This window comes from Aethalodelphis obliquidens, unplaced genomic scaffold (assembly GCF_003676395.1).
Source record: "Aethalodelphis obliquidens isolate GAN/ISIS:26980383/991018 unplaced genomic scaffold, ASM367639v1 scaffold23, whole genome shotgun sequence".
NCBI classification, from domain to species: domain Eukaryota; kingdom Metazoa; phylum Chordata; class Mammalia; order Artiodactyla; family Delphinidae; genus Aethalodelphis; species Aethalodelphis obliquidens.
The window spans coordinates 8240022-8254393 of NW_020837967.1; the positions used below are offsets into that span (position 1 = coordinate 8240022).

Here is a 14372-nt window from a genome sequence, read left to right on the forward strand (position 1 = left end):
ACCAATTAAAAAATGTCATTTTTACCTCTTCTTGTCCAAATTGCTCCATGGAATCACAGTATACTTCACTGTCTGAATCACTCGTCAAATGCTGAATTGCTGAAACATCTTCAACATGATCATCATTTACATCTAAATATATACAAATGTCCGGGTAGAATAATTATTCTCTATTTGAAGACAAATGCATTTATTACATTTTCAAAATTTATCTGCTCTATATTATTTTCATATTGGGAGATAAATTTGATTTACCATTTCATATTGGGAGATAAATTTGATTTACTTTCTTTTAACTTACCAAAATTTTAAATTTAGTCAGTAATTTTTATGTAAAAAGATTACAAAGTATTTTATCATGGAATTATAAAAAGACACTGTCCAGATCAAACTTATAAAAACCTAATAACTTTATAAGAAAAAACTGACTACCGGCTAGGACCCTAAATTTGGGACGCAACTGTGCACATTTGGTTGTTATATTAAGAAATGGTATTTCTTGGTTTCTCTAGTGAATTACAGCAATGTCAATAATTCACTGTATACACACTATAGGCTCACTCCTAGAGCCGTAACTTATGAAACGACTATACCTTATTTTGCTGACCTGAGAACAAAAGTATCATATAATTAGAGATGTGAGTTAAAAGAAACATCAGTAATAAAAGTAAAAATTTCAAAGATTTTATTTTAAAATTCCATATAAAAACACAATAAAAATATTTCAAGAAAAATATAAAAGCCTTGGCCCTATTTTGGTCTTTCAAAGCTATAAACCCTTATAATATTAATAAACCTTAACATGTTACTGAATAGAGGTTTTTAAAATTCTCAACAGCTCCTAAATATCCTAAAATTATTAAAAGAATATATTATTCATAAGAAAGAAGCCAGAGAAACAACTTTGATGTGACAGTACCTTGGTGAACGCAGACAGCAGTTTCTTCCGTTTGCTCCAAGTTTTGATCTGCAGATTTTACTGTCTCAGCACCTCTGCCATTCAGGGAAGGACTGGCATGAATGTCGTTCTGTACACCCTGAACAAAGCTGTCTTTTTCATAGCCATTAGTGACAACGATTTCCAAGTTCTTATGGTCTGCAGATTTCTTCATCATTTTCTTATCTTTTATGTGAAAATGGAAAGATTCATAAAAATTCACTGTAGGAAAACTTCTGTACACTATGTTCTAATATCAGGTAGTCATTTCCCCAGCCTATCATAATCCATTTGAAGGGCTTCCTACGTGGATCAGAGAGATGGGGTGCTCCTTGAAAAGGGGTTAATTATATGCTGAGAGCTCACCCAAACTGTTGGTTTCAAAACTGCTTCAGTTCCCTGTGAATCTTCTAGAACCCCTTTTAAGAGATAAATCTCTTGAGGTCTTTTCACTCTTTCGGGCATAGGCAAATTGCTCTATGAGACCCAGCCATATATAGGTCTACATAGCCAGTAAAAAGAGCCTTCAAAGAAGGTATTATTTGTCAGCCTTTACTGGAAAGTGAAGGCAAAACTAAGCTGTATGGCTTGTTTTAGTGTCTTTCTGCCTCCCCTTTCTAAACTAGTCTCCCCAAGAATCACTGGTACTCTTACTCACAAGGCCCCCCTAATGCAGAACCCCACGATTCCAATGTTCCCTCTTCATCAGAATCTCTGCTTGCATTCTATTCTCTGGAATCCATGCCATTCTTGACAAGATACTGAGAATTTAACTTGTCTCCTTGGTAACATACGCATATTTATATTGGAAACAATACCTTAAATGAATACATTTCTAATGCAGCATTTCAGGCTTTACATCTAGAGGAGTGGCCTATCCTTGTTTGCCTTCAATTAACATCAACCCATCTATGCTTACGGTTGGCTGTCCCTGAACTCTGTAGTAGATCTAGCCTCTTGGTCCACAACGAACCTGGTTATAGGGTCAATAGCCCACATCCCTCCACGTGCCCTAATTGCACGCAATGCCAAATAAGTCCAAACCTCTCCATAGCCTTTCGCCTTAGTTAATGTAGAGTGATTAGCTCATAACCCAAAGATTACCGCTATCACTTTGTTCTGCTCCTTTCACGCCTTCCTGGGCCTCTTCTTCCTCAGATTCAGCTCCACTATCGCTGCTTTCAGCTTTACCATTAAGAGTTTTGGCATTTGGTGTAGAAGTTAGAACATTACCAAGATCTAAAATATGAAATGACCATTTAATCTGTAATGCTATAACACACAATCATGTTGTAATTTTAAAATAATACTGTAATTCACAAATAACTAATAAAATAATCTTGAAGTAAAATGTTAGAATTTTAACATATAATGAACAGTATTATTTTCTTTGACAGTAAATATATGTACATTACATTAATTCCTCCAGTTATCAGTTCACAACAAAATGATAAAGCTATCTTAAATCCTTTCTGAACAAGACAGTGGATAAATTATTTTTAAGGTAACATCGATCAAAATGTAAAGTTAAGAGATGATCTTTAATACACAGTAAATGAAGAGACAGTTGCTATAGGCTAGCATGCTGAAAACATACATAGCCTTGGCCCTAAAAGCAATCTTATCAATATTATAGTTGGACTACATTAAAAAGTTTTTTTTTTTATAACTTTATTTATTTATTTATTTTTGGCTGTGTTGGGTCTTTGTTGCTGCGTGCAGGCTTTCTCTAGTTGTGGCGAGCGGGGGCCACTCTTCATTGCAGTGTGTGGGCTTCTCATTGCGGTGGCTTCTCTTTGTTGCGGAGCACGGGCTCTAGGCACACAGGCTTCAGTAGTTGTGGCACACAGGCTTCAGCAGTTGTGGCTTGCAGGCTCAGCAGTTGTGGCTCACAGGCTCTAGAGCGCTGGCTCAGTAGTTGCAGTGCACGGGCTTAGCTGCTCCGTGGCATGTGGGATCCTCCCGGACCAGGGCTTGAACCTGCATGCCCTGCATTGGCAGGTGGATTCTTAACCACTGAGCCACCAGGGAAGCCCCTAAAAAGTTTTTTATCCTTTTATTACCTTTAGGGCTTCAGGTGCACAACTTACATTATTATGTCTTTACAGTTAAGCTTTTTTTTAAAAAAAGCATTAGTAAATGTGATTAATCACTTAAAAAGGCAAATTGTCCTATTACCCAAAGTCATACCTTGAGAGTAAATACATGGAAGCTTCTCAAACATTAACATGGATAGGAATCACCTGAGATCTAGTTAAAAGGTTAGGATCTGAATCAGTAAGTCTGGGGTAATCTAAGATTCTGGATTGCCATAAAGCTCCAATGTGATGCCAGTGCTGACGGTTACTAGACCCCATTCTGTGATATTGGGAATTATAGTTCCGTAACTCTGAGATACTGAAGGCATCCTAAGTGGTTCTTGGCCAAAAACAGTAGTCTTCCTCCATAAACTGCTGGGCTTTATTTTCAATTATACAAGTCCATTTTGGATGCTCCCATGCATCCCAAATAACATATAAAATCTCCATTCATCTTAAACAGTCAGGCCTATATTCTTATTCTTATTATATTCCCTAATTAGTAGAACTAAGGAGTAAAAATTCAACTCTATCATAGGCATTATGGTCTATTCTCTCTTAGAGAATCATGATGGCAGCATAGCTTTTGGATCTCCCTTACTCTTTCCCTGACAACCAGAAAATAAAAAATAATAACAATTGACAAAAAAATAAATAAAAAACAGAAACACTCACCACCCACAGACACCTTCAACAAAACAAAGCATCAGGGAATCCCCAAAACCCCCATCAAATGGATGGTTGCAGCAAAACTACTTGACAGCATCACAGCAGCTCTGTGACGAGAGTTGCAGAAAGCACAGAGAATTACTAGTAAGCCCTACTCAACATCCAAAAATCAACGTAGTACACCATATTAATGGACTAAAGGATAAAAGCCACAAGATTATCACAACGGATGCAGAAAAAGCACTTGACAAAATCCAACACTCTTTCATGAATATAACGCTGAAGAAATTGAGAATACAAGAAAATTTCCTCAATCTGATAAAGGGCATCTAAGAAAACTCACTAGAATCATACTTAATGTTAAAAGACTGAATGTTTTGTTGCTAAAATAAGGAACAAGACAAAGATGTCTGGGCTTCCCTGGTGGCGCAGTGGTTAAGAATCCGCCTGCCAATGCAGGGGACACGGGTTCGAGCCCTGGTCCAGGAAGCTCTCACATGCAGCAGAGTAACTAAGCCCATGTGCCACAACTACTGAAGCCCGTATGCCTAGAGCCCAAGCTCTGCAGCAAGAGAAGCCACCGCAATAAGAAGCCCGCGCACCTCAATGAAGAGCAGCCCCCGCTCGCCACAACTAGAGAAAGCCTGCACACAGCAACAAAGACCCAACGCAGCCAAAAATAAAATAAATTAATGTCTGCTTTTGTCATCTCTATTTAATACTGTACTGGAAGTTCTAGTTAGGGCAATCAGGCAAGAAAAATAAATAAAAGGCATTCAGACTGACAAGGAAGAAGTAAAATGATCTCTGCAGATGACATGCTCTTATACATAGAAAATCCTAAGTAATCTACAAAAAAACTATTAGAACTAATAAATGGTCAAGCAAGGTTGCAAGATACAAGATCAATATAGAAAAATTAATTGTATTTCTACAAGCTACCAACAAACGATTGAAAAATGAAATTAGAAAATTTAATTTACAATAGCAGCAAAAGAATAAAATAACTAGCAATTGAAAGAAATTAAAGAACATTTAAGTAAATGGATTAGAAGACGATATTGTTGAATGACAATACTTCCAAAAGTGATCTATGATTCATTGCAATCCCTAACAAAATTCCAGCTGGCCATTTTTGCAAACACTGACAAGCTGATTCTGAAGTTCATAGGGACATGCAAGGAATCAAGAATGGTCAAAAATGGGAATTCCCTCGTGGTCCAGTGGTTAGGGCTCTGCACTTCCACTGCAGGGGGCATGGGTTCGATTCCTGATCAGGGAATTAAGATCCCGCAAGCCGTGTGGCACGGCCAGAAAAAAAAAGTATAGTCAAAACAATGTTGAAAAAGAACAAAGTTGGAGAGCTTACACTTCCTGATTTCAAAACTTACTATGTATATATATTCTGAAAAAGCCCATGTGACATAGATAATCTGTTCTACTGGACCTAAACGGCTACTTTTAACAAGATTCTTTATTTAAGAAGCAAACTCAAGATTGCAAACTGTCTTGCAAGTTGGCAATATCTTACAAAATTGGAAACACTTATCTAACGCCCACATCCTTTGATCCAACAATTATATTTCTAATATAATTTCTTACAGATATGCTTACACATATGTAAAGTGACATTTGTACATGGTTACTTTCAGCAGCATCTTTTGAAGATCAGAAGAGGAAACGATCTAAATTCCATTAGAGTGGTACAGGTTAAATAAATTATGGTATAGGTCCGCATCCCTTACAACTCTTGGATCTAGATACAATTTGAAATCCAGAGTTTTCTAATTTTGCAAAGGTCATATACTATACATAATGTATAGTATATGACACCTTCAACAGAGTCTAAGGTGGCTCTTACTAAAAAAAAAAAAAATTAAGATATTTGTAGCAAAATATAATAGCCGTACAAAATAGGATAAAAACTTAAAATAGCCTCATGTCATTTAAGGTCAAGGTTTGCTCCTCCTGCTAATGTTAGGACAGGTTTTGCTCTCAAACGGGTTATCAAAAAAGCTTTATCAAGCCTTTTGAACTCTTAAATTATAGCTAAGGGATTATGGATCTGAGCCTTTATTATCATTTTTCACTCTTCCTTGTTTTTATAGCTATAGTTGTTTCAACATTTGCCTCTGGCAGTCAGCTGGACACAACCAAAGCAGGTCCTGATTTATTCCCCTCTGCATCCTAATAACACACTTCACAAACAGAAAACATTTAATTTTTTTTCTGACTTGAAAAATTATGAATTATAAAGAAGATTATTTGTTAATATTTGACCCCTCTAGGTAGACAAATCAGAAACAGAGGGTGTGGTACAGAGTTATGCCCAGTAAAAGTCACCATCAGTTACTGTGGCGGACATAAACTGTAGGCCTTATGACAGAACAGGAAGATTAATATTCTGATCAATTAGTAAAAGATGCCTTGTGAATGGAATGCCAGGAAGAAAAAAAGGATGGGCAGGCTGATTTTTATTTAAAACATATATAATTGTCATTTAGAATGACTCTTAGGAGCTCATTTCACTCTATTTTCTAAAACAATTTAAAGAGCAAATGTTTACGGTTAATACCAGCAAATCTGCAGATTATTCAGCTCCTGCTAGTACGTAAAAAGATAAGACTTTCAATTTGTTACTGAGAACATGAAAACAGAACTCTAAAAAAAAAAGACCAAGTGAGGTGAATTCACTGACGTCTTGTTTTAGCTAGCTACACTAGAGTTAAACCATACTATAAACATATTCACTTAAAATTAGCTAGCAAGTCATTTCAGCCATAGCAATATAATAGCTAATATAATTAATAAATCAAAATAGAAAATAAAACCATGAATTCTGTTATAATTTTGTATACAAATGAACCGTCTGTCATGTTTTAATAACCTAAGGGTAAAAATTACAGTTTATACCAACAAGCACCTACTGAATAGCACAGGGAACTCTGCTCAATATTCTGTAATAACCTAAATGGGAAAATAATTTGAAAAAGAATAGATACATGTATATGTATATAACTGAATCACTTCGCTGTACACTGAAACTAACACAACATTGTTAATCAACTATGCTCCAATATAAAATAAATTTTTTTTTAAAACTCTGAAAAAAAAAATTAGGGTTTATAATATTTTGGAAGTTTGTGCAATGTATTTGCTTGAAAGAAAACTCTTGAGTGAAAAGCCCATAAGTTATATAAATTTGTGCAGAGTTCTTTTGGCATATAAATTTTAAACCAAAGTTTCACATGGATTTCATTATTCCTACCTTCTAAGTATTTAGAGATTTTCTCCACTCGGACTGGCATGTGAAAGTAAAAAAAAAAAATTAGACATATAATATAAATATTAATGCATGCATAATGTATCAGCTGCTGAACGAAAAACTAGGTAAAAGAGTCCAACCTGAGGTTAAATCAGAACTTCTGCCACTCTTTTTGTCTTCTATAATTTCATAAAACGGACCAATGACATGTAGCAATTCTTCAACTTTTTCAGTCATTGGCATAGTTTCAAGAATCTGTAATCAAAAGAAACAAATCCTGTGAAAACCAACTATTAATGTGATCCACACTAGCACCAAATAATATATTTATAATTTACTTACCGATAACTTTGAGATTTGAAGTGCTTTTACAGACTTCTGAAAGTATCTATGTTAATTACATATTGATGCCTATACCACCCTAGGAAAATTTCAAGTAAAGATTTAAAAGCGTTCTCATTTTCAAAACTATTTTACATAAGCTTCGTGTAAAATTTTATACAATAAGCTATAGATTGTGCATTAAGCACTAAAGGCCCTAATGTAAAATAAAATAGAAAATTGTGGGGTTAGAGTAAAATTATTGTGTGTTCTTTAACACCAAGGTAGTGTTTTTAAAAGGGTGTCAAGTAAAGTAGGAAATGGCAACCACTTTCAGACACCTTCATAACTACGGGCCAATTTAGAATCATCAAGTTTAAAGAGCAAGGTAAATTAGGTGAAAAAGTATTCAAATAAAGAACCATCAACTGATGACTGACAAAATAAAGTATTTCTATATATGGAATATTTTGCAGATATTAAAAAGACTATGATTAGTTCTGTGTGTGCTGACTGGAAAAATATCTATAAATTTTTTTTTACAGGCAAAAAGCTAGCAGCTGCACAGTATGTTTAATATGATACCATTATTCGTTTTCTTTCTTTTTTTAAATAATAGGATATATATACACACACGTCTTTTCTGTATCAATCTACAACATACAATTAAAAGTAATTACCACTAAATAGTTAAAATGGAGGGAATGAGGAAAGATTATAACAATATTTAAAGAAAAAAGAATGTTATCAAACCAAAGCTGTACATTATCGTTCTCTCTCTGCTTTTGAAAGACTCCTTTGTTCTGCTACTGATACACTTAACAGCCAAAAGAACTATGCTCTGACCTCTTTTATAGGAAAACAAAGTCCACCAAATAAAAATTGTGAAAATGTAACGAAGTGCACAACTTTGAGCAATATAGAAGACATTAAAACAAAACAAATTACTCTGAATCTACCAAATAAAAATTACTACAGAGATTAATACTATCAAAGCATCTGGCAAAAAAATATTCCTTTTTTACATATTTTCTCTATGTTCAAAGATTATTTAAGATTATTATACATATCTAGATTTCACAACTTCTGATCCATTACCAACATATCAATACAAATGTTCCTTTATAAAAAGGCAGTAAGATCATCTTTAAAAATCCATGATTTCTTCATTAATTTGCTCCTTGAAGAGCTAGTTAATAAAGAATGCCCTCTTAACTAGTTACCAGAGAAACTAAAAGCATCCTTGTCTTATTCTGCTTCTGAAGGATTTTTACATTCACAGAAAAATGCTTGTTACTGATAAATCCAGTGATAGAAACATCTCAACTTATGAGTCAACACTTGTATGAGAATACTGTTGGGCAGTCTTTTTACCTATTTCTCATAAAAAGTTTGAAAACAGAAATGTTTTCAAGACAGCCCAGTTAAGTCCCACACTCCTGAGTAAGGGAAATCAGTATTTGAAAAGATTCCTATCTATATACTTTCTGCAGAAGTCAACGATAGAGAAAGATAAGAAAGATGAAAAAATGAAAACACGGGACTTCTCTGGTGGCACAGTGGTTAAGAATCCGCCTTCCAATGCAGGGGACACAGGTTCAATCCCTGGTCCGGGAAGATTCCCACATGCCACGGAGCACCTAAGCCCATATGCCACAACTGCTGAGCCTGCGCAGCCCACAAGCCACAACTACTGAGCCTGTGTGCCACAACTACAGAAGCCCACGTGCCTAGAGCCCATGCTCCACAACAAGAAGCCATTGCAATGAGAAGCCCGCGCACCACAACGAAGAGTAGCCACTCGCCGCAACTCAAGAAGGCCCGTGTGCAGCAACAAAGACCCAATGCAGCCAAAAATAAATAAAATAAAATAAATAAATTTATTTGAAAAAAAAGAAAAGAAAATAGCATGTCCCCACAATGTGACACATCTGAAGGAAAAAACATTTACCTTAAGATGAACTTTGATGAGACAGATAAAGCCCTGATAAGCTCAATAATCTAGATTCTATATTCTAACACATTACAATCTCTTTGTTCCTAAAAACAAAGCAGCTAATTTGCTTGATAACAAAACTAAATCAAAGCTGCTCTAAATAGGGACCTCCCTGGTGGTCCAATGGGTAGGACTCTGTGCTCCCAGTGCAGGGGGCCCAGGTACGATCCCTTGTCGGGGAACTAAATCCCACATTCATGCTGCACCTAAAGAGCCCACATGCCTCAACGAAGATCCCGTGGGCCACAGCTAAGACCTGGCACAGCCAAAATAAATAAATAAATAAATATTTTTTTTAAAAAACTGCTCTAAGTAGTTTTATTTTCTATTGTGAATTATTTTCCCTACCTTTTTCATTTCTTCAACGTATGCAATCATGGCTTCCTCTTTGGTCATATCACCCAATGAACTCCAAGCATCCCTAGAAATAAAAATATCCAATTAACTACAGAAAGACACCTGATTTCAACTGCTCAGAATACAATTTATAGTTATTGCTATAGGATCATTAATTTAAAACAGGCTTTACTTAAAGCTATATTAACGTTTCCAAAGGATCTCTTTAAATGCACCACCTTGAAGAAAAATATCACAGTGAATAAAATGGCAAATTAAATAGTAGCTAAAACTAATTAGTATAAAACCTATCTATAGATCATAGATTATAGGGACTACATTATATAGTCTCTATAATCTCTATATAGATTATACAGACCATAGACTTCATAATTATTTGCTAAGAACTCTTTAAAAGTCTTTATATCATTATAAATAACAGTGACAAAAATGAACATTTTAGAAACTACATGAACTGTCACAGTCATGTTTCAAATGAACAGAAGTTTTGGTTAATTTTTTTAAATAATTTATTTAATTTATTTATTTTTGGCTGCATTGGGTCTTCGTTGCTGCACGTGGGCTTTCTCTAGTTGTGGCGACCAGGGGCTACTCTTCGTTGCGGTGCGCGGGCTTCTCATTGTGGTGGCTTGTCTTGTTGTGGAGCACGGGCTCTAGGCGCCTGGGCTTCAGCAGTTGTGGCTCAAGGGCTCAGTAGTTGTGGCTCACGGGCTCTAGAGTGCAGGCTCAGTAGTTGTGGCGCACAGAATTAGTTGCTCTGCAGCATGTGGGATCTTCCCGGACCAGGGCTGGAACCCGTGTCCCCTGTATGGGCAGGCGGATTCTTAACCACTGCGCCACCAGGGAAGCCCATACCTGCATTCTAGAGCCCACGCGCCTAGAGCCCATGTTCCACAGCAAGAGAAGCGACTGCAATGAGAAGCCCGCGCACTGCAATGAGGAGCAGCCCCCGCTCGGCGCAACTAGAGAAAGCCCACGCGCAGCAACAAAGACCCAAGGCAGCCAAAAGTAATAAATAAATAAAAATAAATAAATTTATATTAAAAAATAAGAGTCTAACACTTGAAAAATGGAAAAGGTTTCTTACCTCTAAAAAAAAATGAAAATGTGAGGGGCAGGAAAATTTTAAAGTCTCAAATAATGAGAAGAGCCCTTTGAAATTTTTGCCTAAAAAGAAAACCTCTCAATTTAGAGACACTTTCCAGAAGCAGTTTAACTCCACCAAAGGTCAGTTCTGAGGAAAATCGTTAAGTAAATAAGTTTTCTTCAAACAGCTTAAATAACATATTGCTCTTACATTTAACCTAATATGACTAGTCATAAAGATCTTAGAGGAAAGTACAGGACTAAGAAATCCTCAAAGATGAGGTATCACCTCACACCAGTCAGAATGGCCATCATCAAAAAATCTATAGACAATAAATGCTGGAGAGGGTGTGGAGAAAAGGGAACCCTCTTGCTCTGTCGGTGGGAATGTAAATTGATACAGCCACTATGGAGAACAGTATGGAGGTTCCTTAAAAAACTAAAAATAGAACTACCATATTACCCAGCAATCCCACTACTGGGCATATACCCTGAGAAAACCATAATTCAAAAAGAGTCATGTACCACAATGTTCGTTGCAGTTCTATTTACAATAGCCAGGACACGGAAACAACCTAAGTGTCCATCGACAGATGAATGGATAAATATGTGACACATATATACAATGGAATATTACTCAGCCATAAAAAGAAATGAAATTGAGTTATTTGTAGTGAGGTGGATGGACCTAGAGACTGTCAAACAGAGTGAAGTAAGTCAGAAAGAGAAAAATAAATACCGAATGCTAACACATATATATATGGAATCTAAAAAAAAAAAAAATGGTTCTAAAGAACCTAGGGGCAGGACAGGAATAAAGACGCAGACATAGAGAATGGACTTGAGGACACGGGGAGGGGGAAGGGTAAGCTGGGACAAAGTGAGAGAGTGGCATGGACTTATATATACTACCAAATGTAAAATAGCTAGTGGGAAGCAGCCACATAGCAAAGGGAGATCAGCTCGGTGCTTTGTGACCACGTAGAGGGGTGGGATAGCTAGGGTGGGAGGGAGACACAAGAGGGAGGCAATATGGGGATGTATGTGTATGTATAGCTGATTCACTTTGTTATACAGCAGAAACTAACATACCATTGTAAAGCAATTATACTCCAATAAAGATGTTAAAAAAAAAAAAAGAAAGAAAGAAATACCCAAAGGAGTTTAAGGACTTCCAATGCAGGGTGAAGAAACTTAGCCATCAAAATATGTGGCTCTTAAAGACTTCCTCTGCCAATTAGCACACTCTGTTCCTGACATACATGACGTATGGTCATGTTAGACATCAGACATCCTGTTAGACATTTGTCACCTCTTCAATAGTGTTTAAGAACATCAAATGTTACTCAACTGGAAACATGGCAGAGGTATTCTGTGATTCTATTAAATATATTAAAAATGAAATTTCTATTCAAGTACAGTGGGACAGGAGTGACAGCTTAGAGAAAAAGTAAGGCAGAACCTGAGTCATGCTCCTAGTTATTTATTATCTCAATAGCTCAAAGCAAACAAGGTCACCTGACAAGCAAGAGGTCACTCTTCTTCTTGGCAGGTAAAAGAGGCAGGAGAGTCTGTTTAATATAGTTTGGGACTTTAATATAGTCCCTTTAATATAGTTTGGGACTTATTCTTGCCATAATAAAAAGAACAAACTCCATAAAAGGAAACACTAATTGAAAATGCTCTTATATCTTTGATAAATCTACCTCTTTTGGTTTTATTGTCTTCTTTTCTTCCCCAAGACCTTCCTATTTGTGTGAAATTGTGTTAAGAGCACACAGAGGGGGCTTCCCTGGTGGCGCAGTGGTTAAGAATCCACCTGCCAATGCAAGGGACACAGGTTCAAGCCCTGGTCCAGGAAGATCCCACATGCCATAGAGCAACTAAGCCCGTGTGCCACAACTACTGAGCCTGCGCTCTAGAGCCCGCGAGCCACAACTACTGAGCCCGCGTGCCACAACTACTGAAGCCCACACACCTACAGCCCACGGTCCGCAACAAGAGAAGCCACCGCATTGAGAAGCCCGCACACTGCAACAAAGAGTAGACCCTGCTCATTGCAACTAGCGAAAGCCCACATGTAGCAATGGAGACCCAACGCAGCCAAAAATAAATAAATAAATTTATTTTTTAAAAAAACCCTTGTTTAAAAAAAAAAAAAAGAGCACACAGAGGATAAAAATGTATCCAGTACCTAGAATACTTTGTGCACAGAATAATCCATAACCACATAAGTAACAGTCATATGATAATTATGTCATTAAACTCAAAATTCTTTCATAGCTCTCTACATAAAATTACCATTTATATCTTCCAATAGGATCCCAGAATCCAGGCCTTGATAGTTTACAGGGTCCTTCAGTTGCCTGCTTATAAAAGCTATAGAACTTGAGCATCATTTCATTTGTTGGCTGGAATGAACCTATTGGAAACATACATTAAGTAAGATCACTTGGAGAACACAATTGATGAGCTAATGCTTAGCTTACTAACAGTGATTTTTTAATATTTTATTAATAGTTCAGATAATTTATTCTTATTTTACAGAAATAAAAGTTATGGCTCAGTTTATTTCTTTGATTTGAAAAAACTCTGAAATTTTACACTTTAATAACAACGCCTAACATAGTTCAATAAATAAGAGAATAAAAGAATAAACATGTTGTAGACGTAACCAAAATAACTGGCAAATGTCATTTAAAAAAAATAAATTAAAATATAGAATAACTATCATGCAACTGTAATAAGGTATTTCTATTAAAAAATTATGACAAACCACACTGACTATAGCACAAATGAAAGTTAAATGTATACTCTGCTTAATAAAACTGCAACAGTAAGAAATTCAACTTCTCTTGGCCAAATTTCCGATTTCTCAGGGGATTAGGAACTTTGGCTAAAGCCAACCAGTGTGTACTGTGATAGAAAAAGAATTAATCCAAGATAAAATAGATTTCTCACTTCCTACCTCCATAGTTTTGGACATGCCAATTTTTTGAGGATCAGTCTTCACATGTTTCTAGGTTATCAATAAACTTTTTTATGTTTAAAGTTTTCAAATTGTTTGAACAAATGCTATAAGTTGCAATACTCTTAATGAGAGAGAAAAATTAGAATATAAATGTTTTATAATAACTAACTGGCTAAATAATTATGATATACATAAATTATGGGATTATTTATAACTACCGCCCTTAAAATTTTTACTGTAGAAAAATATTAAAAATAGCATGAGAAAAGTTTCAACATCTACCATAAAATGAGTTAAACAGCAGTTTAAAACAGCATATCCAGCACAATCCATTTTTACAAAATAAGTACTTATATACTTAAAAGGCAGAGTAGAAGGAAACATGTCAAAATGTTAAAAGAGGATAGATATCGCTGTCATAGGCATATAGATTACTTCTAGTTTCTTTTTTGCTTATTTGCATTTTTAAAAAATTTACATTTATTTTGCATTACTTTTGTTCCAAAATTTATTATAAAAACAAAAATTAAAACTGTAAAAAGATGTTTTTAAAACTTCACAGATTGCATAATAATCTGATAACATGTAGTAATCAAAAGCTAGTAGTTTATAAACATCGTGAAAATTACAACACAGACAAGCTGAGAGCTGGTGTTTCAGTTTTGGCCAGGAGTGAATAATTAATTCCAAAA

At 35.7% G+C, this 14372-nt stretch overlaps 1 protein-coding gene across 8 annotated transcripts in view; it reads right to left on the reverse strand.

Moving 5' to 3' along the window:
* The window catches only part of ACBD5 (acyl-CoA binding domain containing 5), a 35059-nt gene that overhangs the window by 17007 nt on the left and 3680 nt on the right, over positions 1-14372 (reverse strand). For 5 of the 8 annotated variants that reach the window (XM_027121669.1, XM_027121665.1, XM_027121668.1 and 2 more), the window contains 7 exons: positions 13011-13131; positions 9615-9687; positions 7090-7204; positions 6953-6985; positions 2042-2176; positions 920-1123; positions 26-132 (listed from right to left, as the gene is read on the reverse strand). In XM_027121669.1, coding sequence (XP_026977470.1) covers positions 26-132; positions 920-1123; positions 2042-2176; positions 6953-6985; positions 7090-7204; positions 9615-9687; positions 13011-13131 — 788 coding nt within the window. Of the gene's footprint in view, positions 1-25; positions 133-919; positions 1124-2041; positions 2177-6952; positions 6986-7089; positions 7205-9614; positions 9688-11938; positions 12090-13010; positions 13132-14372 lie in introns of those variants that run through there. The other 3 variants (XM_027121667.1, XM_027121672.1, XM_027121671.1) reach the window with 2 other exon arrangements.